Raw genomic sequence first — 26,739 nt, 5'->3', positions numbered from 1 at the left:
CATACGGGTATCTGCTTCGGAGACCGAGCAGAGGCGGGAAATGGCGCCTAGTAGCACAACTGTTTATCATTTCGCAGACGGCCCCTGAATAGAAGAACTCACATTAGAACAGACAACAGCTGCTTCACTTGTAATGGCTTTACGGTCTTGAGTCGTTTATTACTTGGAACTTTCTGATCACCGCAAAGTAAGTTGATTGCGTACTGAATCTCGTTCGCACATACATTTTAGGCTTGAGGTTTATGTAATGCTGGCTAACGACAGGATTAATATTTTTTTTCCTTGCCACCCTGTGCACATATGTTAGCCTGCAGCGGGTTATCAAGAAAGCTAGGCTGGGTTAAATGGTGTAAATGCTAAGCTACGATTCATTGTTGATGGGAGCTAAAACATGGCCTTTTACGGGCACGGCTAAATCCTGGTGAGCATGGCCATCACAGCAAAATAGGCACTCTTAGACACATTTTTGCTGAGTTCGAGGTCAGTACTTACTAAATTAGACAACCGTCAGGTTAACTTGGTGTCTTGCTGCAAGCGTAGTAGTTGCACCAACTGATTACAGCACGTCGATTCTCAGCTTCTTGTGAGACTTATGTATTTCAAGTCGGCATTCCACAACTCCCGGTTTGTCAGTGGATATTGGCTAGCTGATTTATAACCCATACCTCTATATCGTTGCTCGTCATGACGTTTGCACAAGTGTCGAAATGAACGAGTATGCACATGGAGTTAGACGAAGAAAACGCTACCCGAACTATAACGGCTCGATAGTCACTGTAAAAAAATAGATATCAGTTAAATAACACAACCTCAAACTAAAATCGTCTTTGCTGTTTTTGTTCAACGTGACACCTGGCTCGACCGGTTAGTTGCCCAAAAATATATCATGACGTACTTTTTGATGGAGTAACTCATTGTGCTTTAAAAAGTTTAAGGTCCACATATGCCCCATTGCCTCTAATGGCAATGTAATGTTACCCTGTCCCTAACCGCCTTTTCGAACAACTCAAATATGTAAACCCAGTGTACTGTGCGCGCCGGCGGAGCGTAGGAAAAACAACAAACAAATAGCCTAAAGTACTACCGATGGTTTGACACCGCATTCTCTTACGACAGTTAATTTAGCTCGTGTTTGTTCAAACTAGCCAGCAGCAACTAGCTGCCGTTTAACGTTAGCCGTGAATTTTACGTTTGCGTGTTAGCGGGGAAGTTGTTCAGTCGGAGGGGAAAGTCGTCTATTTGAATAAGCTACGTTGCGATAGAATGCGGTGTTTCATCGAAAGTCACCCAAGCACCCTTAGCTGCTACTTGGTACTCTGCTGTGAATACGACCTCTCGGTAAGGCCTTACTATCAGCCCCCTTGTTGCCATGGCTAGTGTGAGTTAGCTCATTCCCTCCGAGTCGTCCAGTTCTTATTTCCCGCTCACTAGCTCGTACCTAGCTAGCGTTTTGTGTCAGTTACTCGTAAAAAGGATATCTTCCTCGCAGGGTGGACGAGTCGCCGCTAATTCAATTCATGTTGTTGCTGTCATGTATCCCCTCTGACAACCATGGATTTGAACATTGTACTGAAGAAAATGTTTGTATTTTTACACAGCATCAGGGAAATTGTTCAGTTCATATAAACAAACACACGTTGACGAGCGTTTAGAAGGTAATCAAAAATAGTACGTGCAATATAATGTCTCCATTTGTACGTGATTGGAGTCGTTGAGAATCATACTAGAGGAATGAAGATCAGATCAATATGGAGATGCCCTTAGCAAATAGCAGCTTCAGTCACTGCGCGTATTATTCTACGAATATTATGTATCAAAGGAAAACGCGGATATATCAATACCATGCGAAGAAAACTCAGCGTAACATTTTTCAGCTTAGGCCAGTCGACCACCAGCAATCTTGTTTTCATAGACGTCATGTTTAGGTAAGTAGTAGTATTTGGACGCTCAACAGCTATCCTGCATTAACTACAGATTGAGCTAAGAACTGACAATTTAATCAAAATACTAATGGGCACTGTCAATGAGTGTTTAATGTTGGGTTTTATGTTGTTGTTTGTATCTTTAGTGAGGCTACGGAAATGTTTCACTTGCTGTCCATTATCGGAATCATATTGCAGAAACATGGTCATTCTGGGAATGTTCTCTTACCTCATAATAGAACACTTTAAGACAACTATTTAATCAAAAATGGATAGCAAGACAGTAGCGCTGCCTTGAATCTGTAGTTATAAAATAATCTTCAAAGCTGCTCAATTCATTTGCGCTCTGCCATTTGACACCCTATTCAAGTCTGTTTATAGTAATTAATTGATGAAGTACTTTGATAACTAAAGTAGCTAAATTTGTGTCTATGTGCCCTGGGCATATACTTCAGAGCAGTCCCCCATATGTAAATGTAAGCTTGATTTTTTTTTTGTTTGTTTAGGCTATCATAAGGTATGTATTAAGAGTGCTACAAATCTTTTAGACATTTTTAGCTTGCTGTTTTTTCATAGCACAAAATGCTCAATTGCTCTAACAGTTTATCTTTTGTAAATAGCTTCTCGTATTCTTTGTAAATACTTGCACTGTCCAACTGAATTGCTCAATTCTAATGATAAGGATAGTTTCTCTTAGGTAACTTTTGAATTGCAGTGCACTGTTTCATTGGCTTCATTTCATAGTCTCTTCTAAATATTTTATGTATTTGTTTAGTGCAATAGCTCAAGTGTATTTTTATGTTTACCGTAGTGATGAAAGTATAGCCATCTGTGGCGGCTGTGATGTAAGTGTAATGGGGTCTTGAATACATCCAGATGCTGGCAGAAATTTCCACCAGCACCACCCCACTACTCAAAAATACACTTCCATACCTGTTTAATAGCTAGTCTGTGATTGTCTTAAGACCTTTTTTTTTTCTTTCTTGATAATCATTGTATTCAGCTAAATTCCGTATGCTGTTTTTAGTGGATGCATTTGTTGTTTATTTGTTTTCATTCAGCGCTTTGAGATTTTTTTCTCTTTTTTTTTTCTTCCTTTTTTTCCCCCTTTCTTTTTTTTTTTTGTGATACAGTTTTTCATGTGACTGCTAAAACAATGAGGCTGAGAATGCGAAAGGCGTCTCAGCAGCCGAATCCCACTCTGGCACCTCGCCCATCCCGTACCAAGCGTAAACATTCAGAGGTAGAAGAGGACACTCCTGCCAGTGATGAAAGGGGCCTGATCTCAACTATTAAAAGGTTCATCAGAGGAAATGCTGTTAAGGTGACCACACCTTCTTTTAGTGTGTTGGCCTTCTTAGGCTATTTAAATACAAAATGGTTCGTGAAGCATGAAATTATTTTAAAATTTTCACTTTACTCCCTAAAATGCATATCTCCTCATCAGTTTCGTGGACAGTATTTCCACCTGTCGCGCAAAAGTCTGGGGGTTGTTAAACATTGGGGTGGTGTGACGCATGATGTCAAGCAATCTTCTTTGGAACCGAACATTCCTGGTTCAATTACTGGCTCTTCCAAGCGTGACGAAGTGTTGTTGAGCAAGACACTGAATCCCTAACTGCTCCCCTAGCGCTGGTGGACAGAAGCCTACTGCTCATGGTTTATCCATGATGGGTTAATTGCAGAGAAAAAAATTCCCTTTTAGGGATTACTAAAGGATAAATTATGTTTTTTGAACGATGTTATACCAGTCTTTGTCACTATCTGTAAAGCTATGTAAGCATATATTTTTCAGATCTCTGAGTTACATACAAATTTTTAGTGTAGAGTGTCAAATTTCCCTTGTGGAATGTATTTGCTTGTCTGAGAACTTGAACTGCACACTAATTTTAGTTGCTGGCTCACAGAGTTGGCAGAGAGGGTCATGAGTTCATAACAGGTTTAAAAGTCAGTTCTCTAACAAGCTTTTACTAATTAAAGATGCTAGGTGATTTCTGTTTTTATCAGGTTCTTCTTTTTTATCTTGTCAGAATTTCAACAATTTGCTTGCAGGCATCGTTTTCAGCCTGAGTATTTATGAAGGCTTGACTCCACCTGATCCCAGACAAATGTGAATGGTGTGATTTTAGTGTCACCGTGTTGGCTAATATAGATGGAGAAATTTTAAGGGATGTCCCAATCAGGATCTTGATAATTGACATAACTGTATGAGCAGAACTGAAATCTTCTCATGGTCATGTAACAAAGTCATAATTTACATGAATTATGTATGAATTATTATATAGTAGTTCATGTTTAGACATAACATGTAAACATCTGGTCCCAAGACATGAAAGATATCGGGTCAGAAAAGGTATTTAAAAAAAATTGTGCAATATCTGAAAATGTAAATTTTGCATTGAAATGTTAGACAAATCTAACTAAACCTACCACAAAGTTATGAAATCTTAATTTGAGTACTTTAGTATATGAAATTGAGGCACCCTGAGTCAATAGGCCAATTTTTATTCATACATTGGTGTCAGCGGGTAAATCAGTTGGCCTGAATGTAGATTACTCTTGATTTATTTGTAATGTTAAAAATGCAATCATAGATTCATGTTCTTTTACAGATTCTGTTTTGATTGAAGTAATTGTCTGAGAAAATGTCTTTAGATAGATATCGTTTTCTCTTTGTACATATAATATATAGAATATGATTTTTGTCACCTTATGTTGCGTTAGGAGAGCCCAGCAAAGAAGGCACAAATCCATTGTGATGTGGACAATAATCTTATCACTTCCACGCCTACAAACACCAACACAACTCCTTGCAGGACTTTTAGCAGGGTTGGCAGAAGGGGATCCGTATATGGACGTGAGTAGCACATTGAAACTGTATGCTTGAAATTATCATCGTCTGTGAGTCACTGAAACATTTCTGTTATTCTCTCCAGAAACAACCAATCATGATAGGAGTAAGGAGCCCAATGGCAATGTGGAAGAGACCACAGCTGTTGAGGTGCCTGCAAGCCCCCCCAGGACCACCCTTCTTGGGACCATCTTCTCTCCAGTTTTCAATTTCTTCTCACCCACCAAAAATGGTAAGCATAACAAGGGGTAGGTTGTATGGAATCCTTCTTTGTGTTTTCAACAGAGAATCTGCTTTTACTAATCCTCATTTAAGTAGAGAAGACATTGTCTTAAACCAATTACCTCACTGTATCCATGACTATATGGTAGGCAAAATGGGCAATAAATGAAAGAATTAATTATTTTTTTAATTGTCTGTTACTATTTGTTTGTATAACATGTGATAAGAAATGCTTCTCAAATGAATTTATTATTATTTATGTGCCTGTGGCAGCCTATATATTTATCATACACAGTATTAGAGTATAGAAATAATACAATGTTGTTCAAGAATGAACCTCCTATTAATTCCAAATTTGTGCAGTATTCTGTTGTGGGTGTGTGTGTGTGTGTATATATGTATGTGTGTATGTATATAAAAATACACAAGGATTTTATGTAACACACTTTTTTGATCTTTACATTGATGTGATATTTTTACAATTAGGTCACCTTAATTGTGGAAAATAGAAAAATAAGCAAGAGATTCCAACAGATACAGATGAACAAAATGGTGTACTAAAATGTTGAATTCAAACAGAATAAAACTGTACAGGGAAATCAAGTCAGTAAAGAACAGCTACACCAAAAAAGTTGACGTCTTAAAGCAGCAGGTCAACTTCAATCCATGGTCCGATTAATTTCAAAAGGTTACATGTTTCCAATTTGCAGACATTTTGATGACACTGGTGTTTTTAAATGTACAAGCAATGCTGAACAAGAAATTTGTTTTGTTTGTAGAAATGTGTTTAGGCACTTCCCAAGACCTTTTGCAGAATTTAGCTTCATTTGAATATTTGGAACACACATACATTCATATCTTTTTGACTCTACTTCTCATTGGGATCTTAAACCAACCGTTTCCAAATGACACTTAAAACTCCACAGTGTAACTTACATGCTTATGATAATTATAATTTATCCTTTATTAATCCCCGTGGGGAAATTCGTTCTCTAAATTAACCCATCATGGGTGAACCGTGAGCCATGAACTTAGTTGAACCATCTTTAGTTGAACAATGTTAATTGGTATTTTCTTACCTTGGTGGAAAAGAACTTTGTCAGTGACAGATCAATAATTGGCCTCCATAGAATTAAGTTGCAGCTACTCAAAGTAACTCCCTATGTGCTATGTGTTCCGTGAGTAGAGAGCATTGTTTTGATTTCACTTGTCATATGGAAAGAAAAAAAAAGCAGAATCCACTTTGACAATCTCTTTCCTTTGTAAAATTAAAAAAACAGGCAATTCTGTTTGTCCGAATTACTTTTCTACATGTTCACCTTTTGCCTGCAAAGATGGCTGACTTAGAAACTCAGTGTCAATACTGGGATGGAACTATCGAATTTTTCCCCTTAGGATGTGGGTCACAGAATCATTTGTAGAATTTCTGTCCTTGTAAGTTGATGTTTCACCTTAGATTTGTGTTGTGTTTATTTGGCATGAATCTCAACTCACTAAATACAGACAAGGTGTCTCTCAGAGCACTTTGAAGCATCAAAATTTTGTGTTTAGAAACAGAAATCAACAAAGATAAGCTAAGTTAAATATGCAGGTTTCTCGACTGCAACTGAACGTCTCTGGGCTCGTATGTTGAACTGACTCATTCATGGAAGTCTCGCCGAGGGGACTCGCTCTTCCCTTCTCTATCTTTTCTTGTCTCCCTCTTTTGCTGTAGATATGCATACATTCTCAATACTCTATATGAGATGTTGTCGAGATCAACCAAAGCATCATATTCTTAAGTAATGTCTCAATTATTCCTCATGATGCCTTTCGGGGACAGGTCTAGGCACCTGTTGGACAATCTCACAGACAGCTTGGTAAACAATCATAACGTCTCAGCAGTGACAGGGACACATTTTTTGACACAAAGTATTCGTTAAAATGAGGGAACCCTAATTAAGAAAAACTAAGACTGATATTCCAGGGTTCCATGGGTCATTAAAAAGCATCAAAAGTCATTAGATTTTGTGGAAATTATGGCCTTCAAAACAATTGTCCAATGTCTAGAGGCATTAAAAATTTGAATGCTGTTGATGGCAAATACATTACTGGTCATTTATTTTGATTAGGCTACATAAATATTTTAATAATTTTGATCGTAATTGTGTGATAAGTTGTGTGATCATCAGTGATGATTGACAGGCAGAAGCCTTTAATTGTCTATTGCTCACGGGCGCTGTTCTGATGCTGCACAAAGTTCCGCACCCGACGTTGAGTGCCGCGAAAGCGTGAAGAGTAGTATTGTGTCGGCAAAGTATAATTTTCCAACAAAAGTGTATTGATGTACTGTTCCTAGGCTAGTTAAAGCCCGTCAACAGAAAATCCAGAGAGGCTTTTCATAACTTGTGCAAAAAACGTTGAAACTTTCCACAATGGTCATCGACAGCATTAAATCACACATGTGAACAGATGGTCATAGGTAGGCGAAAGGCAGGCAATAGTTGACTGTAGTGGATCTATTTGCTTGGACCAGCAAAGCAACTGCTCCCATCGCCAACACAACAGCTGTTGCTCTGACCACCACTGCTACAGTGACCGCCTCCAGCAGTGCTGCAACAGGTGGGAGGAACAGTGACCTCCGGTGAGGTGCTCTGGTGTCTGAACACCGCAATCCAGCACTCGCATCCGTCAAATGATGGTGTGCCTGAGCTGTTTCAGGCAGTGTTTTCCGACCCTGATATTGCTAAATCTTTACATGTGGAAAGCACAAAACAAGCTATATTTTAACCTTTGGCCTTGCCTTACACATGAGAAAAGAACTGATTTCTACAGTAGTGAACAGGCCAGAGCTTGTGGAGTTGTTCTTAAACTGCCCTCACAAAAGAACTACTGACTTCTGTAGCCTGAGCCAAGACAAAATTCGGGATGTACCTCGATGAAGAGAGGAGGAAGCGAAAGGGTACAATGCGTTGCCCTAAAAAAAAAAAAAGTGTGCGTCAGCCTTCAGAAAGATGTTGATGAACTTGCTGAGAAAGTTGAAAACCACATAGTCAGTGCAATCATGGCTCCAGTGATCATCAAGTCAAATACTCTGAGGAGATACAAAGACTAATGCCTTGAACTGAAAAACAGACAGAGTTGGAGCAAAAAGAAAACTTAAGGCATATGAACTTATTATCATACACAAAGTTAAATCCATGTGGTTCTTTAGTTCCATTGTCAATCAAGGTCATAAGTGCATATCTGCTTCTGTGTGAGATTTATTCCAAATGTAAATAATTGATAATAATGATAATAATTATTATAACTAAATATATTTGCAGTTGGACATGGGCATTACATTTGTTTAAAGTGGCATGAAAAAGAATTAAAGTAGCTTACATTGCACATTCACATCCCTCCTTTTGATCATTACAAAAGAACACATTCTTTATGATCAAATCAAAAAACAATATGGAAAATAATCAAAGAAAACAATCAAAACAGAAAAGCAAGCTACTAAACCCTGCTTCCTTCAGGGTTTGGCATAGGACACCATCCACTTCCATATACCCTTTGTCTTTGCACCTTGTCTTTACCTGAACTTATATTACACTTGCAGTATAGTTTCTCATACATGCCCTGCAACAACCTACTGCAGAAGAACAGAGACCTACTGCAGAAGAACAGAGAAATAAGAGTGCATAAAAGGGAAATACTGAACAAAGGATTACAAATACAAAAGAAATTTCATCAATGGGGAAAAAACAAATGGAACAGTCAATCAGGAATTATTTCCAGTCTACAGATGAAAAGCTGCTGCCAGTCAGGTGTCTTTGGGCCTCACCGGGCGTCAGGGAAGCAGTGTAGCAACAACGTTAAGTGCCATGGTCCTCAGGAATCCCTTGGAACAGCAAATATTTCCTACTTTCCCCTTGGGTACTCTGAAAATTTATGGAGGTAGATGTGGAAGGAGTGAGCAAGAGTGGAATCTTATCTTATCAATCATTTTATCACTGACTCAAGTGAAAGTTAGGCTGTAATAATTCAGTAATATATAATTGAATGAGAGCTTGAGCAATAAAAGCAAAGATCATCTCAGCATCCTCAGGGATTCCCCTGGCTCACCTGTTGCTTTTGTACTCAACTCTTTTACGGGCACACCTCGAGTCCTACCAAGAAAGCCAAGCCCAAAGGATCACCCTCAGGAATTCCACATCCACTATGCCCAAACTATGTTAAGGATTATGCATACAAACATCAGAAACCAGCATAAGTTTTTTTTTTTTTCTCACTCAGGAGCATTGACAAACTAGCAGTGTTGATCCATTGATCCTCTTACTCTTGCCCTGAGCTTTCACAGGACTATCAGTCACCAGAAGCACTTGAAAGGGATCCTTTAACTAACAGTAGATTCTAGAGCCAGTTTCTGTGGCTTGCGAATCATTACTGACTGACCTGGCACTGAAGAGCGACCACCTACAGGGGTTTCTGGCCGTTCTTCTTCAACTAACTAAGCAGCAGATCCTACAGCTTCAGTCAGTTTAATAAAGTAGCATCACCTGGATTCACATGATACAGACCTACACATTGTTGGATCTCATTGTTTCAATCATCCATTTAAAAGTTTCCCTCAATAAGCTAGTGAGGTTTTGGGACTTGATGGGTAGCCCCTTCTCCTTTTCCAATGTTGTCCATTCCCAGGTTGGTAGTACTGAAACAGACTATAAAGTTGTTACAGAAACAAGTGTGGAGGTTATTGAACCAATTGACCTTAGCATGGGATGTTTGTTGAATCCATGCTCAGATCACTCTCCACCCTTATTCAATTGCATCTTTTCATTCATCAAAAGCAGTATCCATGGTGGCTCTTAGTCTGGCCGCTTAATGATTTTGTAAAACAGTATTTGCAGGCCATCAAAAGGGTGGTGGCTATATAGTTGTTTCACATGATTCAACTCCATCCAGGTTTCCATTCCAACCTGATTCTGGTGTTTCATATCTTTGGACCACACATCTAATTCCGCAGGTTTGGCTGCTTTTTATACCACCTTCCTTCCTTGCAACCTTGGGAGGCATACCCGATCAGACATTTCTTCTTTGGAGGATGATGTACTCCTCAGATTCATTGCTTCTTTTTCTGAGGATGACACACTGCACACAACCATCGTGGCTGCGTGATACATACAGGACTGTCTCTGAAAATTAGAATATTGTGATAAAGTTCTTTATCTTCTGTAATGCAATTACAAAAACAAAAATGTCATACATTCTGAATTCATTACAAATCAACTGAAATATTGCAAGCCTTTTATTATTTTAATATTGCTGATTATGGCTTACATCTTAAGAAAACTCAAAAATCCTATCTCAAAATATTAGAATATGATGAAAAAGTAATTTTTGTTTTTTTATTGCATTACAGAAGATAAAGAACTTTATCACAATATTCTTATTTTCTGAGACAGTCCTGTAGGCAAGGCATAATACAGGCGGCGTTGTTGTGGTTTAAACATGATAAGCAAGAGCTTGACATGGTCTTGGACACCAGGGGGACCCAGTGGGGATGGCTATGTGGACTTCACCTCCTCTGGTCCACCAGGTGGGGCCATTGGGAACTAAGAGGCTGACTGAGGTTGCATTGTGACCTCTGTCACTGCCTTCTTGCATCGTTGGAGGGGTATAGACAACAACTATTTGAGTTTGGCAAGTTGTTAGGATCTGATTTTACTTTTTTGCCTTGAGAGCTCTACAAAACCGCAGTTAGTTGACTCCAAAATTTATGTTTGACATACCCTTTGCCCTCAGTTCTGCTGTCAAGTTATTTACCAGCCTGCGCTTTGACATTGTCTCTCAGGGTTCAGTGTTCTGCTGGTGTTTGCGGTCAGATTTCTCTGTATTTCATCGCAACTGTCTCAACAACAGAAGCGCAGTTACACACCTAACATGCTTGATCTTCAGCCAGTCAACAAACACTTTTCTCAATTGATTTCCTCTTAATGATCTGGTGTTTGTTGCAAATTTGCCTTGGTGGGGGTAGGTGTTCTCTTAGACTTCACTTTACCGTTGGCAGCCATTTTAACAAAGTAGGTAATGCTCAGTCTCTTACCCTTTTCACACAAAAAATAATAAACTCAAACCCTGTATACCAAATTATTTCGCAATTAATTTGTAAAAGACCTCAGGGATGCTTATTTTTCAGGAGTTCAAGCTTGTGGGCTCAGCACTAGGTCCTTTAGGGGAAAAAAAAAACTGCTATTCTTTTTGTGTCTGAGCGCACCCATACTATATTGTCCCTTTGGATCTCTTTCTATAGCGCTGTTGATTAAGCGAACAATTAATTGGCGAGAGCAAGGTATAAAGCAGCATCCGCAACAAATAAGCAATGTAGTAATCACAGCCAGAGATATAAGAATAGAGGCCACTAGAGCCTTGTATTTTCCAAAAATGTTAAGACACGCATCCCACATACTGGTATTTACTCCAGAGTGGTCCTTCATCTTTTTATTGAGCATGCGCAGGCTGTCCAAAGCCACCGACAGTTTCCCACCTGATGCCTTGTTTGGAATGAATATACAGCATTGGTCACCAAATATACCGCATACTCATGACTTTTCTGCTAATAACATGTCTAACGCAATACGATTCAGAAAAGCCATTAGGGATGTGGCCTTGAGTTGCTCATGTATGGCCGCAAATCCAGCCTCAGTATAGTTGCCCAACTTCTGGATGTTGTAATGCATATAATTAATATTATCTACGTTTTTATTCGGGGTTATCCAAAGGAATATTGATTCGAAGCCTGCTGCCACTTGATTGACTAATTTGTATTGGTCTGGGACTCCCACTCAGGAATCAATGTAAGTTGGATCTGTAGCCGACAACCAAGGTTCAGGGTTGGCATCTATCTTTTCCCGATGCCAGTTCTTAGGTATCACGCTTTGATATGCCGCTATCAATTCTGAGGAGGAAATTTGCAGGACCAAAACAGGTACACTAAGTGATATGAGAGCTCATAGACCCGATGTATCTCTAAGGATCCTGTTGTATATTTTATCATCACCACACCACCACCACACATCCACTCTACTTTCGGGAGTGAATCGAGATTGAACGTTAGAGATGATCTTGCACCAATTCAGTGTTACTGATCCAATTGTTCTCGTTGTTCCTGTAAACTTAACACGGAGAAATTATTCCAAGCTACATGTTTGTGAAATATTGGGTTTACTTTAACGGTTGGGACTACCGGATGAGGATCAGCATAACGGTGGCATGATTTACGAGTAATTATGGTTGCGTCCATAATGGTCAGAAGACAGTCCGCTGTTATAGAGGTCGGTACAATTTTAAGCAAGGGTCTCGGGCCCATACACACTACACAATCTTGTTTGGTTACGTTTGCGGCTTGTTCCGCCATTAGTAACCAATTATTGTTAAAAGCGGATACTCCTGTTACTGCCTTGAACCACTGATCCATCTGGTCTTGTGGTGTGATTACAAAAGCTTCTGTCTGCCTAATCCTCCCCGGTACTTCCGGTCTGGTCATATTTGGTCTGTGACTGATCAAGACCTTACATCTAGGGTCCTTTCCCCATGTGTATACGCTGAAGTAGAATGTTGCGCAGTCCGCCTGATCTGTTTTATACGATACCAATAGACCCCCTTTTGTTTGGGTCAAAGCAAAGCTTTTTTGAATTTTTGCCGCGAGGCCTGTTGACCACCATAGTTGGCCTCCAGTTTCTCCCACCAAATCCTGCCAGTATTTGCCTATAGTCGCATACCAAGTATATCTGGTCCTGTAGCTACTTCTCGACTCCCCATAACCCTCGGAGCTAAGTGCCGAGTAAGGTATGAATGCTGAGTTATTCTGATTTCCTACAGGGATACAGAACACTACTCTTCAAAACTCCAACACTACTCCACCAAATTGTAGAATTTCTGTACTTACTGTTGTACCACCTTAGCCATGGTTTGTTTTGTTTGGTGTGAATCTATATTCACTAAATAACTTCTTGTATAGCCTGGACATATCTCAGTGCACAGTAGAAGAAAGTAGAATTTATTGGTTCCAAAAAGAAATAAAGAAAAGCCAAGTCACATACATCTACATTTTTTTTTCTCAAATTTAAATGATTGAAAGTGGGATGAACCTCTGAACATGAATGGGAAAAATTCTAGAAAAGAGCTTCTTCCAGCTCGCACGCAGTATATGAGCCACACTTACCTCCAAACTCTGCTGTTTGTTGTTTTTTTGGAACAGCCTCTTCTGGCTCAGACTTTTCAGACCAGGCATTTGAGGCGGAGGAGATTGTAAAGCAGCTGGAAAGGGAGCAAACTGTGGAAACCACCACCAGCACAGCAACAGCTGGACAAGAAATGCGTACCACCACCAACTTATACTCTAGTGTATCCCAGCTGCCCTCTCTGCGACCCCACCACCTGTCTGAGTTATCTCCAGCTGTAGAGGAAGGAGAGCTTGATGATGCTGACCTTCCACCCCTCACAGGTGAATAGACACGAGGAACCACTACTTACCTGCATTCCCTGCTTTTATGTGCTACATGACCCATTATAATTCTCAGCTCCAGGCTCCAGTCCAGACTTGGCATATGTTGAAGCCCCGCCTGCTGCTGTACCACCAGAAGCCTCGTATGAGGAAGACTGGGAAGTCTTTGACCCGTGAGTTAAGAGCCAGGTCTCAGAACATCGTGATGGAAAAATATCAAAACGGTCATTGTCAGAAAACATTTGAAGTGTATGCAAATTGACTGATATGTACCATGTGCAAACATTTTGTAACACCCGACCAAGTCAATAATTGGGGTAAATTATACATTAAAAAACTGAAAGCCAGGCACAATCATGCAATATAGGAAAGAAAAAATTGTCAAAGATGTATTTCCCCTCTGAAAACATGGTGTTTTGTGGTTAAAACAACAAAAAGTAACACCATGGAGCAGCATGCTGCTTTAGATATCAGCGAGAATATTCCTTACCCAATTCCTTTGCCCAACTGGGGCCTTTCTATGCAGAGATATGTCTTCCCTGTGCCTTCTTGTGTCTCATTTGATTTCTTGCCAAATTGAAAAACATGCAATAAATTAATTGGTCACTCAAATTGTTTTTGTTTCGATTAGTGATTGGTTTTCTATCTCTTTACGTAACCCTGTGATCGACTGGCAATTGATCCACGCTGCCACTCGCATCTTACCCAGTGACACCATGTATTAGTTCTAGCAATCCTTTATTGAAACGCCAGGGATTTCAATAATGAATAAATGGGTGGGGTGCAGTTTTATTTTTATAGCTTTTTCCTTCATGCACATTTGGGCATGATATTGTGTCCTCCAGTAGGGTAGTAGTGTACTTCCACATTAATTTAATGACTTTGCTGATGACTTTGCAGTCCTTCATGTTTTATGCTAGCTAATACTTCTATTTCTTTGGAGAGTGCTGAGAGGGATTACACTTTAAGTTAGCATTACTACTATAAGCTATTTGCTTTGGCATATGAATTTTATTAAATCTGGCATTGTCTTGTTTTGCAGGTATTTCTTCATCAAGCATGTCCCTCCACTGACAGAGGAGCAGCTTACTCGTAAACCAGCCCTACCATTAAAGACACGCAGTACACCAGAGTTCTCTCTTGTACTTGACCTGGTCAGTTATAATGTTCAACAACATTTTTTCTATATTCACTGTTTTCTAAAGTATTAATAGTGTCTTATTTTCCATCTCTTAAGGATGAAACACTGGTTCATTGTAGTTTAAATGAGCTTGAGGATGCAGCGCTTACCTTCCCTGTACTTTTTCAGGACGTGATTTACCAGGTAGGTAATATCTTAAGCTGAAGACATGACTCACAGTTGGGTAAAGTCTGCACCTATCAGCACTAGTTGGGGACTGTCTGTAAGACTAGTTGGCACAGAAATCTTAAAGCGTTTGACGGGTAAAGACCTTGATTGCAGTGAAAAGAAAGATGGGTCACAGGAAATATAGTCAGAAGTCCAGAATTCCCAGGAAACTCAAAACAGCAATGGCAAAAACCAAAGGTGGGAGACGGCAGATAGATTGAAACTGGACCACACTAAATTGTGTGGCAACAGTGAGCTGTTTGTCCAGTACTTTTTTACCCTCAAAACTCCCGTGTGGGTTTGGGTTCATATTAAAAAAAATCCCATGGCACACCATGCGACACTGTAGCCTAATACAGATTTCTTTTAGTTTATTTAAATACAATGTGAAACCTGGGCTTCTTTGGATTAACACACTGTGAATAAGATCAGATAAATTTTATTGATCTCCATAGGGCAAATTCTTATAATAAATATGATATATAATAATATAAATATGAATATAAATAGACAATTAGAAGATAACAAAAGACGTTCACAACAATTAGAAGACAGCAAAAGACATCCTTCCTTGCAGGAATTAAATAGACACAGAGCAGCCATGCTTGAGAAGCTCAGCTCACATCAAATAGATATGTTGTGGAAAATGAGAGCAAGATACTCAGATGTAAAATTTCTGCACCTCCTGTTTTTGTGGCAAAGCCTTGCAAAATAGGAAGTTTCTCCAAAGGTGTCTCTATCCACAAAATGCACATCGGCTAAGAGTTGGGCCTGTCCACGAATATCTGTCAACTCCTCAAGTTGCAACGCAAATTTCCCACTGATCTATATCTTTTCCAAAACAACACTTTGATATCAGCAGACATGTCACTGATATGTCTAAACCATATCAGGGCCAAGCAAGTCTTTTTGTGTTTTTTCAGGTGGGTAGGCTTAATGTCTGCTTGTCCCTTTAGAGTTGTGTAAGGGTTCAGCAACTTGTTATCTAACTTTAAGGGCTCTCTAATACACATTTGTTTCTCTTATTGACATTGCCTGTGTCTCCATGTGTTCACACAGGTGAACAAAGTAGTTCACATCCCATCCAGAGTCAGTGCCTTCTTAGCCCCATTGAAAGTCAATTAAAAATCTACTAACAAACTTCATGCTTTTGGATAGTGGGAGGAAACTCATGCAGAGTTTGTGGGGATAACATGTCAACTACATACATGGAATCAAATGTTGGAATCAAGCCAGAAGCCTTGTTCCTGCTAAGTGGAAGTTTTAATCACTGTGCTAGAGTAGCTTTACAATGATTCTTTTATCATCCATAGGTGTATGTGCGCTTGAGGCCATTCTTTAGAGAGTTTCTGGAACGCATGTCTCAAATATATGAGGTAAATGTGACCTTGTTAATGTTATTTAATCATAACTGTACTGAGTTTAAAGGCTTTTGACATAGTTCTCTTCCTGGTGTAGATCATCCTTTTTACAGCCTCAAAAAAGGTTTATGCAGACAAACTTCTCAACATTTTGGATCCGAAGAAGCAGCTAGTGAGGTAAGGTGTTCTAAACAAACTCAACATCACACACCAGTTTTGTTGGCATATTCTGCTTCTGAGGTGTCAGTTTTGTAGTTTCTTCTCACTCTTAAATTTTCCCCCCCCTCTCTCCTTATTCTTTGCTGTAACTACAGACACAGGTTATTTCGTGAGCATTGTGTCTGCGTCCAGGGAAACTACATCAAGGATTTGAACATTCTAGGCAGAGATCTGTCAAAAACTATCATCATTGACAATTCACCGCAAGCCTTTGCATACCAGGTGAATACAGGAAACAATATAAGGTCTTATGTTTTACTCAAAATCTTTGAAGCCATAAAATGTTGAAGCAACTACATATTTCTACAACAGTTCATTTTTAGTCTAAGGAATTGATTTCACCACCATTAACATCTTCTGACTTGTACATCATACATATTTTCATCCACAAGGGCAGACATTATTATAGGTTATATTGTCAACATGATTTAAGAACAAAAGTCTCACCATCCATACATGTGGTATTATGCGGCAATATGTAGTGCACAACGCAAGCATATAACCTACTTGTGTCACCCGATTTACGTAAGACTAGCGTTTTTTTCTGGTACAAAATGAGAAAAATTGCAAATCAACTATGTTTTGTAAGCCTCTTGTATTTTTTCATAAAAAATAGCATCTTGCCATGCCACTGGGGTCAAGGGATGGTAATCCTTGATCTTACTGGCAGTATTTTACAAGTCACAACATTTTTTGTGACGTGTTGGGTCCTTTGTTTTTCAGAATTGGAAGTTTAGTTATTCCAGCAGCAGTGTATTGGGGTTATAGTTGCTGAAATAGTAAGTTGTTTCATCGCGACTAGGTGGGGAGGGAAAGAGATCTCTGAAAGTTGTGTTTATGTTCCAAGTGCAAAAGTAAAAGTACTTTTAATAAAATAACCTGAGTGCTAGAGGGGAGTGCATCCTTAATGCTTGCTCATGGGAAAGGCCTTGATTACCAGTGCACAGTGGTTAGCGCTTCTGCCTCCCAGCATGAAGGAGCCTGGTTTGATTCCGAAAAGGGGATCTTTCTGTGTGGAGTTTGCATGTTTTCCCCATGTCTGCGTGGGTTTCCATCGGGTTCCGGTTTCGTCCCACAGACCAAAAACATTGGGGAAAAAAAGGGAAAAATTGCCTTGAATGGCTGAGTGAATGGTTGACTGCATATCTGTGGCCTCACGATTGACTGGTGACCTGTCCAGGGTGTGCCCAAAGGCGACCCAGGCATCCCACGCAACCCTGAGAGCAGGATAAGCAGCAGCAGCAGAAGATGGATGGATGGATGCCTTGATTACCATGGAGGTGGCAGAACTGGAAGACTTTGATCAGCCTTAGTTTGTATACGGGATGGATATCTGAAATAGTCAAGAAGCCGCTTAGTGGCAAATTGTTGTTGTTTTTTTTTTTTTTTAAGAATTTATTTGCAATTTATGGTGGAAAATAGGTGTTTGGTCACCTACAAACAAGCAACATCTCTGGCTCTCACAGACCGGTAACTTCTTTTTTAAGAGGCTCCTCTGTCCTCCACACAATCAATGGCTCATGTTTGAACTTGTTGTCAGTATAAAAGACACCTGTCCACAACCTCAAACAGTCACACTCCAAACTCCACTATGGCCAAGACCAAAGAGTTGCCAAAAGACATCAGAAACAAAATTGTAGACCTGTACCAGGCTGGGAAGACTGAATCTGCAATAGGTAAGCAGCTTGTTGAGAAGAAATCAACTGTGGCAGCAATTATTAGAAAATTGAAGACATACAAGACAACTCATAATCTCCCGCGATCTGGGGTTCCACGTAAGATCTCACCCCGTTGGGTGAAAATGATCATAAGAACAGTGAGCAAAAATCCCAGAACCTAGTGAATGACCTGCAGAGACCCGGAACCAAAGTAATAAAGGCTACCATTAGTAACACACTTCGCTGCCAGGGACTCCAATCCTGCAGTGCCAGATGTGTTCCCCTGCTTAAGCCAGTACATGTCCAGGCCTGTGTGAAGTTTGCTAGGGAGCATTTGGATGATCCAGAAGAGGATTGGGAGAATTTCCTATGGTCAGATGAAACCAAAATAGAACTTATGCATCCAAATAACATCATACCTACTGTGAAGCATGGCGCTGGAAACATCATGCTTTGGGGCTGTTGTCTGAAAAGGGACCAGGACGACTGATCCGTGTAAAGGAAAGAATGAATGGCCATGTATCGTGAGATTTTGAATAAAAACCTACCTCCATCGGCAAGGGCATTGAAGATGAAATGTGACTGGGTTTTTGGACAATGATCTAAAACACACTGTCAGGGCAATGAAGGAGCGGCTTGGTAAGAAGCATTTTAATGTCCTGGAGTGACCTAGCCAGTCTCAAGATCTCAACTCCATAGAAAATCTTTGGAAGGAGTTGAAAGTCTGTGTTGCTATCTATTGGTTACGGATTCAGTCTTGACAGTGACATAACAGAAAGACTTGCGATGATGTCAAACACGATTGATATTGTTGTAAACCCCAAGTGTAGTTAAAGACCGAGCTATGACTGCACTAAAACTTACACTCGACGACCGAGATGATGAGAGTGTGCTGAGTGTGCCCAGTAAGACTCTGCTACGACTTTTAAGATTTCCTTCTGACTTCCTGTTTTAAATCTGCGACTGCAAAAATCGTAAGGTTTAAGCGCGGCATCAGTTAAAGCACAGATGTCTCAGATATAGTTTGAGTTATTCTGTGCATGGCAATCTGGTAAGGAGGCCCTGTTGTCAAACTAGAACACAATGAAGGGATAATTTTTCCCGTTATCCTGGGGAAAACTATGGAGGGCTCAAAGTACATTACTGGAGACAGATACATTGAATAGACTAACTGCCGCCGCTGTGTCCTGGCCCCAGATAAGCAGTGGGACAATGATGGTTATGATTGTTGAAGACACTTTTTTTACTTTTGGCATGTAAATGAAATTCTACCTTCTATATGAATTGTTTTGTGGTATCTTTTTTTGGTCCTGCAGTTGTCCAATGGGATTCCCATAGAGAGCTGGTTCATGGACAAGAATGATAATGAGCTGCTTAAGTTGGTGCCCTTCTTGGAGAAACTGGTTGAGATGGTAAGATGTTTTGTTTGGTATAAACTGCCCTTTGTATTGTCTTTCTGTCAACCATGCAGCATATGTCATCCAGGGTCAGATTATACAAAACAGTGAACTGTTAGAGTAAATTCTTTTTTAATTCCCTCTCAGGGAGCATGGGGTGCCTTCCTCAAGCTTGGGTTCTCTCCCTGAGGTCTGCAAGTTTGAGTTTTGTCTTAGTTTTTTGTTAATTTTAAAAATAACACTCACAATAATCCCTTGCTGGATTTAAGTCATCATGGGTGAACCATGAGCGATGAGTGGTTCATTGTCTTGCTAAACAACACTTTGACAGGGTAGGAGAAGCTCAGGAATCAGACATAGGACGTTCAGTTCCAACTCAACCACTCTTAACCACCTGAGCCATGCCACCCCAAGAAAACATTGTTTTTTTTTTCTCCAAGTATCAGGTATTCCTTGGGCTATACTGTTCAAGATGAACATTTCATGTTTGAATTTGCTGTAGCCACTCTTCCACTTTGGTGATCATAGCTCCTAGTGATCCAGTCACCACTGGTACAAGGGTGGCGTGACTCAGGGGGTTAGAGCAGTTGTCTTGGAATCAAACATTTCAGGTTCAATTCCCATGCTCCTCCTAGTCTTAAGTTTTCTTGAGAAGACACATAATCCCTAACTGCTCCAGCTCCAGGGAAGCTGAAAAAAATCTCACTGTGGTTCATCCATAATAGGTTAAATGCAGTGGTTGATTTTACTGATGTTGTGCTGTATGCATAAGTGAATTTGACAAAATAAAGGGCTTTTTTCTTTCTTTACCAAAATTAAGTTCATTACTCACATCTTTCCCAGCTTCTCTTTAAGCCTTTTATTTATTTTTGAGCTGCTTGTGTTATTTCTTTCTGATGGTGCTTTTGTTTGGGAGTTCTGTGTTCCTATGTTTCTGGATTTCTTTTTTCTTTTCCTTCCTCTATTGTTTGCTGTTTGGCAAGCCATCATCTGTTTTCAGTTTGCATTTTAAAGTCCTGTTCCATCCTGATTTTAGCTTGGTTGTTTTCAACTACCTTAGGAGATGCAGTCCATTCCATTCTGACAATGGACTTCTGGATTACTAACTACCGTAATTCCGTAGTATAGAGCGCACTTTATAATAAGCCTCACCCAGCACATTTTAAAAGGAAAAACCATTTTGTTAAAAAAACATCCCGGTAGAAGTCACTGAGACGCGGCCGTAGCACAGCAGCAACACAATAACACAGCACTAGCAGGGCTGATAAAAAAAAAAAAAAACCATACCAGTAAAAGTCACTGAGAGCCATCTTCATCTTGCTGCTGTGTTCTTCCCGCTGCCGTTTCCAGCATCTCACCATCGATTCATTTATGCCAAGTTTATGTGCAGCAGATCTGTTTCCTTCTTTAGCGGCTAGCTCAATTGCTTTTAACTTGAAAGCTGCGTCATATGCATTTCTTGCATTTTCCATGATGAGGGTCTGTTCATGCTAATTTTATTCATGCAAAAAGCAGGAAGTTACATTAAACTTGCGTCTGCCTCGACACATATATTCCACCTGTCTCACTCTTACCTTTTCTGCTCGAGCGCCCCTGGGGGCCGTTTGAAAAAATGCACAAATTAGCCGCATCATTGCATGAGCCGCAGGGTTGAAAGCGTGTGACAAAAGTCGCAACTTATAGTCCGGAAATTACGGTTGTTGTGTTCTTGTATACTATACCATCCACTTGGTCATGGCTTTTCTTGTACACTTGTCCTGTTCATATCATACTCTCTGCTTGTTATTTCTGTCACATATCTACAATGCCTGCACATGAATTCTGGTCTGATGTGGTGGAACCCAGCCTCTATTGCTTTTGTGCAAATTACTTGTTCTGGCATCTCACAATGAGTGCTTCTGTTTTGTCTTTATATCCAGCTTAATCCAAAGGTTGATTGGATTTCTTTATCAGCCACTTCCCTCAGTGGCACATGCTTTGAAAGGGCTTTTCCCTTCATGATGGTTAAGCCTGCACCATGGGGTGAGAACGGTCTGAGATAATCACTGTGCAGCTCATCATCCGGGGCTATCTTTCTGTTATATTCAAGGATCTTGGTTGTTTTGGGGTCGATGGTGGTCTGATGTTCCCTAGTCCTTGACTCTCCTTAGGTCTGCATAATTCTTGGCAAACTTTGGATTAACCTTTTGGAGCTACTTTGCCATAACTCCAGTGGCCTCTGTCCCACTTCATCCTGATTTCTACAGTATATTAACTGAATACCCGATGACCAGTTCAGTAAATGCATTGATAGCTCAGACCAGCAGCCGGTAACCTTCAACGCTCAAAGAACCATTTCCCACCGAAAAAAACCCCACTGTGAGCTACAAAACTGTTTTCACATTAAAAATGAAGAACACTGCATGCATATTTTCCTTGATGCCATGTACAAAAAAATATGTGTGGCAGTTTTGAAATCAGTGAACTATGATGGAGAAAAATATATTTTTTTCTGCGTGTAACAAAAACATTTTGAACTAACAAAAAAAGATGCAGTGTTGAAGGCTATTCTCAAATATAATAATTATTCCCTCTTTGAGTCCTCCATATTTACCAAGTAAAAGGCAGAACTTAATCATTGGCCTGGAGCAAACCAAAAAGGCCATCTGTATGCATGTGTCATCATCATTTTATAGCATATACTGGGGCATACAGTCAGCTGTCAACTGGAATATTACAAAGGACTATTTCACTGAACATTGCAAATATATATATTTGCTGTTTAAATAGCCAATTTTTTTTTTGTCTTCTTAATGTGACATGCTTCTGAACCACAGCACACGGCTGGGCTGTAAAAGCTCAAAAATCATGTTGCCAACGGGAGTCACACATCAGCGGTTGTGGCAAGTATTTTGAGTAACAAGAAATTAAACATGTTTTACTTGCATGATGCAGGACCACCATAAGTATCCAATATAGATTTACGTTCTAAAATTGATTTTAATTAAATTCTCATTATTTATTTTCCAAAGCCACAGGGAGCTGCTAGCAAAGGGATAAAAGAGTCCCATGAGGCTTCAGAGCCAAGGGTTGCTGACCCCTGGCTCTGTCCATGACTGTCCAGAGCCAAATGCTCATGGACAGTCATGGACAGTTGATAAGACAAAGGAACTCACTGCAGACTTGAGGCTGCGTATTGTCTCTGCTCACAAGTCTAGAAAGGGTTATAAAGCCATTTCAAAACTGTCTTCAAAATCCAGTGGCTTTAGTACAAAGTATTATTCAAAATAAGATGCTCGACACTGTGAATAATATCAGGGAATGTGATCAGGAGTCAAAAGTGACATCTGTAATAGATTTGAAAAATAAAAAATTTGAGGAGGGGCCAGTGCAGCAGCGTCAATGAAAACCGTAGCATCTCATAGGAAACTGACGTACCATACCTGAGAGAATGGTGAAACACAGAAGAGAGGAAGATTATCATTGTTTATAAACTACACAAAATGTATTCAACACGAAGGGAAAATGCAACTCAAAAGAGCAAGTTATATCTGGATGCCATTTGCCTTTGAATCTCAGAATAATAAGAATAAACTGATAATTATTGCATGTGTCATGCCCTAACTCCTTTGCCTATTTTTATCCTTATTGGTGTCACTCCCTTTGCATCCTTAGCATTTTTCATTTTTTTTCTTTGCTATTGTCACTCTGATACTGTTCTTATCCTCGTAGTCATTTTTGTTGTCTATTCTCACCCATGCTGTTTTTTTCTTCTTTCTATTCTGCTGTCCGTATTTATCCACGCTGTTATTCATTTTGCTGTCTATTCCTTGGATGTCTTTTGCCGTCTTTTAATTGTCTCTGTTAATTATTTTTGTTTATATTTGTACAGATTGATATTGCCATAGTTGCGCTGCTATAACAAGAGAATTTCCCCAATGGGGATCAATAAAGTATTATCCTGTCCTATCCTATTGATATGGACATTTTAATAATTTAAGCCAAAAATAATGTTTGCTTTTTTCTGTCATTTTTGTTTCATGATTCTCCTCTGCTAAAACCATCAGAATGAGGATGTTCGACCACACGTTCGGGAGAGATTCCGGCTTCATGACCTGTTGCCTCCGGATTAACTCACTTCATCTCTTTGATTGTTAAAGCAAGAAAAAAACTGAAAGCTACTTGTTTGTAAAAAGCCGTTCCTTGGATTACAACTATTTTTTAAACCCTTTTTTTATTTTCAACAACTCCATTTCTTCAAATAGAACATTTTTAAATATCTGGGTGATTTTATAGATGAAAGTGGAACTTAACACGCCCGGCTCCAGTTTTGGATGGAGCTGGACTTCTCCTCCACATTAATTGGAAACCATGGTGCTGGCTTATAGGATATGAATAAGCCACTCATTAGGAGGAACTCCAGCCTGGTGGAATCCCTGAACTCAAACCAACCCCTGGTGCTAAGGCTGTTGACAGTGACTAACTGATACTGGCTACGGACCAATTTCAGCAGGAGTGATAGGCATAAATAACAATCTGTGTATCTATATTTTACTTTAAAAAATGAAAACCTTGATTTGGTAGCCTTTTGAATAATGTGCATTCCGCTGTAGCCATGTCAAATTTATTCTGTTTTTTGAAATGTATTTTTGGGGGGATCCAAGCTGTTATTTGCATTAATGTGGACATAATATGGCCTGAATATAATGCTTAGAGGAAAAAGTTTTCATTCAAATCAAACATAATACAGATTTTTTTAGGGCATTCATTTTTAAAGCAGTATAGGACACCATAATTGTAGATTTTTCTATAATCAGTATTGTCTGTCTTTTGCTCTTAATTATTCTGACTCACACAGAGCTTTGTTTTATTTAGTTGGAATGATTAATTCAGTGTCTGTGTTTAATGCCGTCACACAAATATAGCATACTGGTAACAGTGTGTGATGTCTTTCACACAATTTACACATTTAATGTACAAATTTGTATGAGCCATATCTGGCGCCAGCAGCATATGGTTTCTGTAGTCCAATTCAGTTTGTGCCCCTGCATTGTATAAACTGCATATTTACTTTTCTTACTTCAGCTTTCTTGTTGTTTTGCACAATTTTCACTCTCATTGTAAAAAAAAAGAAGAAAAAAAGTGTTTTAGAATTGTTTTTCAATAGCAACACTCTAACTGACATTGTATGTAGTTTAAACCTAATTTAACTGAATAGTGGAAAAACAGAAAAACATGTGCAGTGGTGGGTGTCTAACAATCCTAAACCTAGAAGGTAAAGACAAAGCTCTATTGAACATGTACAAAACTGCCGACCGTAAAGTCAACTATAACAGTAAACTTTAGGATCTGAATGAATACTAAAACTTTCTTTTTCCATTCTGTGTGGGTGTACTTTTCAAATCAGAAGTGCTGTTTATGTCTTGAGCAAATGTTATCTGGGTGCCATTTGATACCTCTCCCCATAAGCTCCCCTTAGGATGTTGAGAGTCTTCTAACTGCTTTACAGTTCAATGAAAAGAGACAATCAGACCTCAACGTTCTGCAGTTATTGAAACTTTTAGAGGCCTACAAGTCTCTGTTTTGTATGCAGTATTTGTTATGTGCTGTAATCCCATTGAATTTTATCCCATGAGTGATTTTGCCTCTATCCTGCTCTACCCATGGTTTACTTAACACAGGCACTGTAAAAAGTGCCTGTCTTTGCCTTTTTTCTCAAAAGTTGGTAGCTCTCTAAAATATAGAAGTCACTTTTTTAATCAAGTGAAATTGTTACAGGGCACAAAGTGTTTACTCATATTATGAGTGGACATGTTCAGACTATGAATGTAAATTGTGCACAGGGTGAGGTCACGAGTCTTTCCAGCTTTCTTGGATTCACTCCTCTCTTTAAAACAAATGGACAAAGGTTCTTCTGGTCTGATCTGTCATTAAGATGGAGGTAACAATGCATGAAAGTGGAAACACATCTTCAGGTACCACCATGGTTACCACCCTGTTCCTGTCCCCATGACCCCTTGCCCACTGTACTGCCATCTTTCTAAGTATGCAAGCTTCGCCTGTGTGGCAGCAGGCCAACCGCTACCACACAGATGTATTAGTCTTGTATTAGCCATTGCTTTTCTGAAAGGTAGTGAGGTGTTGGATCCTTTTCATCCAAATCATTTTAATGTGCATTTCTAGTTTACTGTACAGAAAGTGTTGCATAACACATGCAGCTTCATGTTATTTTCTGTTTGTTTTTTGTTTTTTTAATTCTTAAAATAATGAGAAAAAAAACATTTTTAAAGCATGTCATATCTACTTTTTTAATGTATCAAATGAAAAGTTAACTTACATCAGACGGAGTGGGTTTTTTCCCGACAAATATTTGTATGTTTACTATAGCGCAATCTCACTGAATTGTTAAATTTAGCATGTAGAGAATACAACTTGCTTTGTGGGGAAAGTCCTGAATTAAATTTCAATCATGGTACTTTGTCCACAGATAAGAGTGATTTCTAATGAGTTTTTTCTTTTTTTCTATATTCGTTAAGCCATTTTACATGCAAGAATTGTTTGTGCTGAAGATGTATTTAAGATAAGACATTTTGTTAGCCAACAGGCTACATGCTATTGTAAAGTGTATATACAATTACAGTGAATTTCTGAAGAAAGATTTTAAATCTAAATGTCTCTCATTATTTCTGTATCATTTAAATTCTTACTGATTTTTTTGTGCTGCAGTTGTTCTTGTGGGGCTACAGATGTAACTGAAGAACGCCAGCAGTGGATTCACTTCTCTCTTTTTAAAAAAAAAAAAAAAGAGACAACATCTACCCTATTTTGAAAGCTTCAAAATAGTGCAAGTAAAGACTTAAATGTTCGGACAACTGGACTTAAAGGGTACTTTGTACAGAGGATCTCATGTTAGATTTATTTCCTATTTAAATTATTTATGCTTCTTATTCTACATGGTCCTTTGATCCGAGAGTCCCTCAAAATCCAAAGTGCCTGGCCCAATTATTTGCTAATGTACATATTTAAAAATAAAACAGTCTTCAACAGATTTATAGTGTACATTTTCAAATTGTTTATTTTTATGCCATGATTAAATGCAGCTAGAATTGAATGAAGGCTACAGAGACTCTGATCAAAGAGTGATGCAATGAGGTACATGCAGTAGGTAACAGAGCATCTAACTAGCTAGACACAAATAGATTCAATTTTTTGTTCAAACTACATTCCTGTGACCTTTACAGTTAAGTTAAGTAATGGTCTTTGGTTGAAGGCAAACATAGAATAAATTATAATAGAACACTTTAAAATAACT

General features: G+C 39.2%; 1 protein-coding gene across 4 annotated transcripts; it reads left to right on the top strand.

Annotated features, from left to right (window-relative positions):
- The first annotated feature begins 50 nt into the window (after nucleotides 1-50).
- Nucleotides 51-24,569, top strand: ctdspl2b (CTD (carboxy-terminal domain, RNA polymerase II, polypeptide A) small phosphatase like 2b). 4 transcript variants are annotated; one of them, XM_086174721.1, is made up of 13 exons: nucleotides 51-187; nucleotides 3,056-3,246; nucleotides 4,647-4,779; nucleotides 4,859-5,005; nucleotides 13,220-13,465; nucleotides 13,542-13,638; nucleotides 14,508-14,619; nucleotides 14,703-14,789; nucleotides 16,127-16,189; nucleotides 16,272-16,351; nucleotides 16,489-16,615; nucleotides 19,368-19,463; nucleotides 23,495-24,569. In XM_086174721.1, the coding sequence occupies exons 2-13, from the start codon at nucleotides 3,079-3,081 to the stop codon at nucleotides 23,558-23,560; spliced, it is 1,422 nt and encodes a 473-aa protein (XP_086030847.1). In that variant the 5' UTR covers nucleotides 51-187; nucleotides 3,056-3,078; the 3' UTR covers nucleotides 23,561-24,569. The 4 variants fall into 4 exon arrangements, 3 of the variants coding, with proteins under 3 accessions (XP_086030847.1, XP_086030849.1, XP_086030848.1); XM_086174722.1 differs by lacking the exon at nucleotides 51-187 and adding an exon at nucleotides 1,466-1,925; XR_015108865.1 differs by lacking the exon at nucleotides 16,489-16,615 and having other exon boundaries at nucleotides 23,495-23,641.
- The last annotated feature ends 2,170 nt before the right edge of the window (nucleotides 24,570-26,739 follow it).

Source organism: Fistularia commersonii, chromosome 27 (genome assembly GCF_037954325.1).
Source record: "Fistularia commersonii isolate RoL2024-O1a breed Wild chromosome 27, RoL_Fcom_v1.0, whole genome shotgun sequence".
Taxonomy (NCBI): domain Eukaryota; kingdom Metazoa; phylum Chordata; class Actinopteri; order Syngnathiformes; family Fistulariidae; genus Fistularia; species Fistularia commersonii.
The sequence above is the reverse complement of the archived record's forward strand: the minus strand, read 5'-3'. Positions and strand labels throughout refer to the sequence as shown.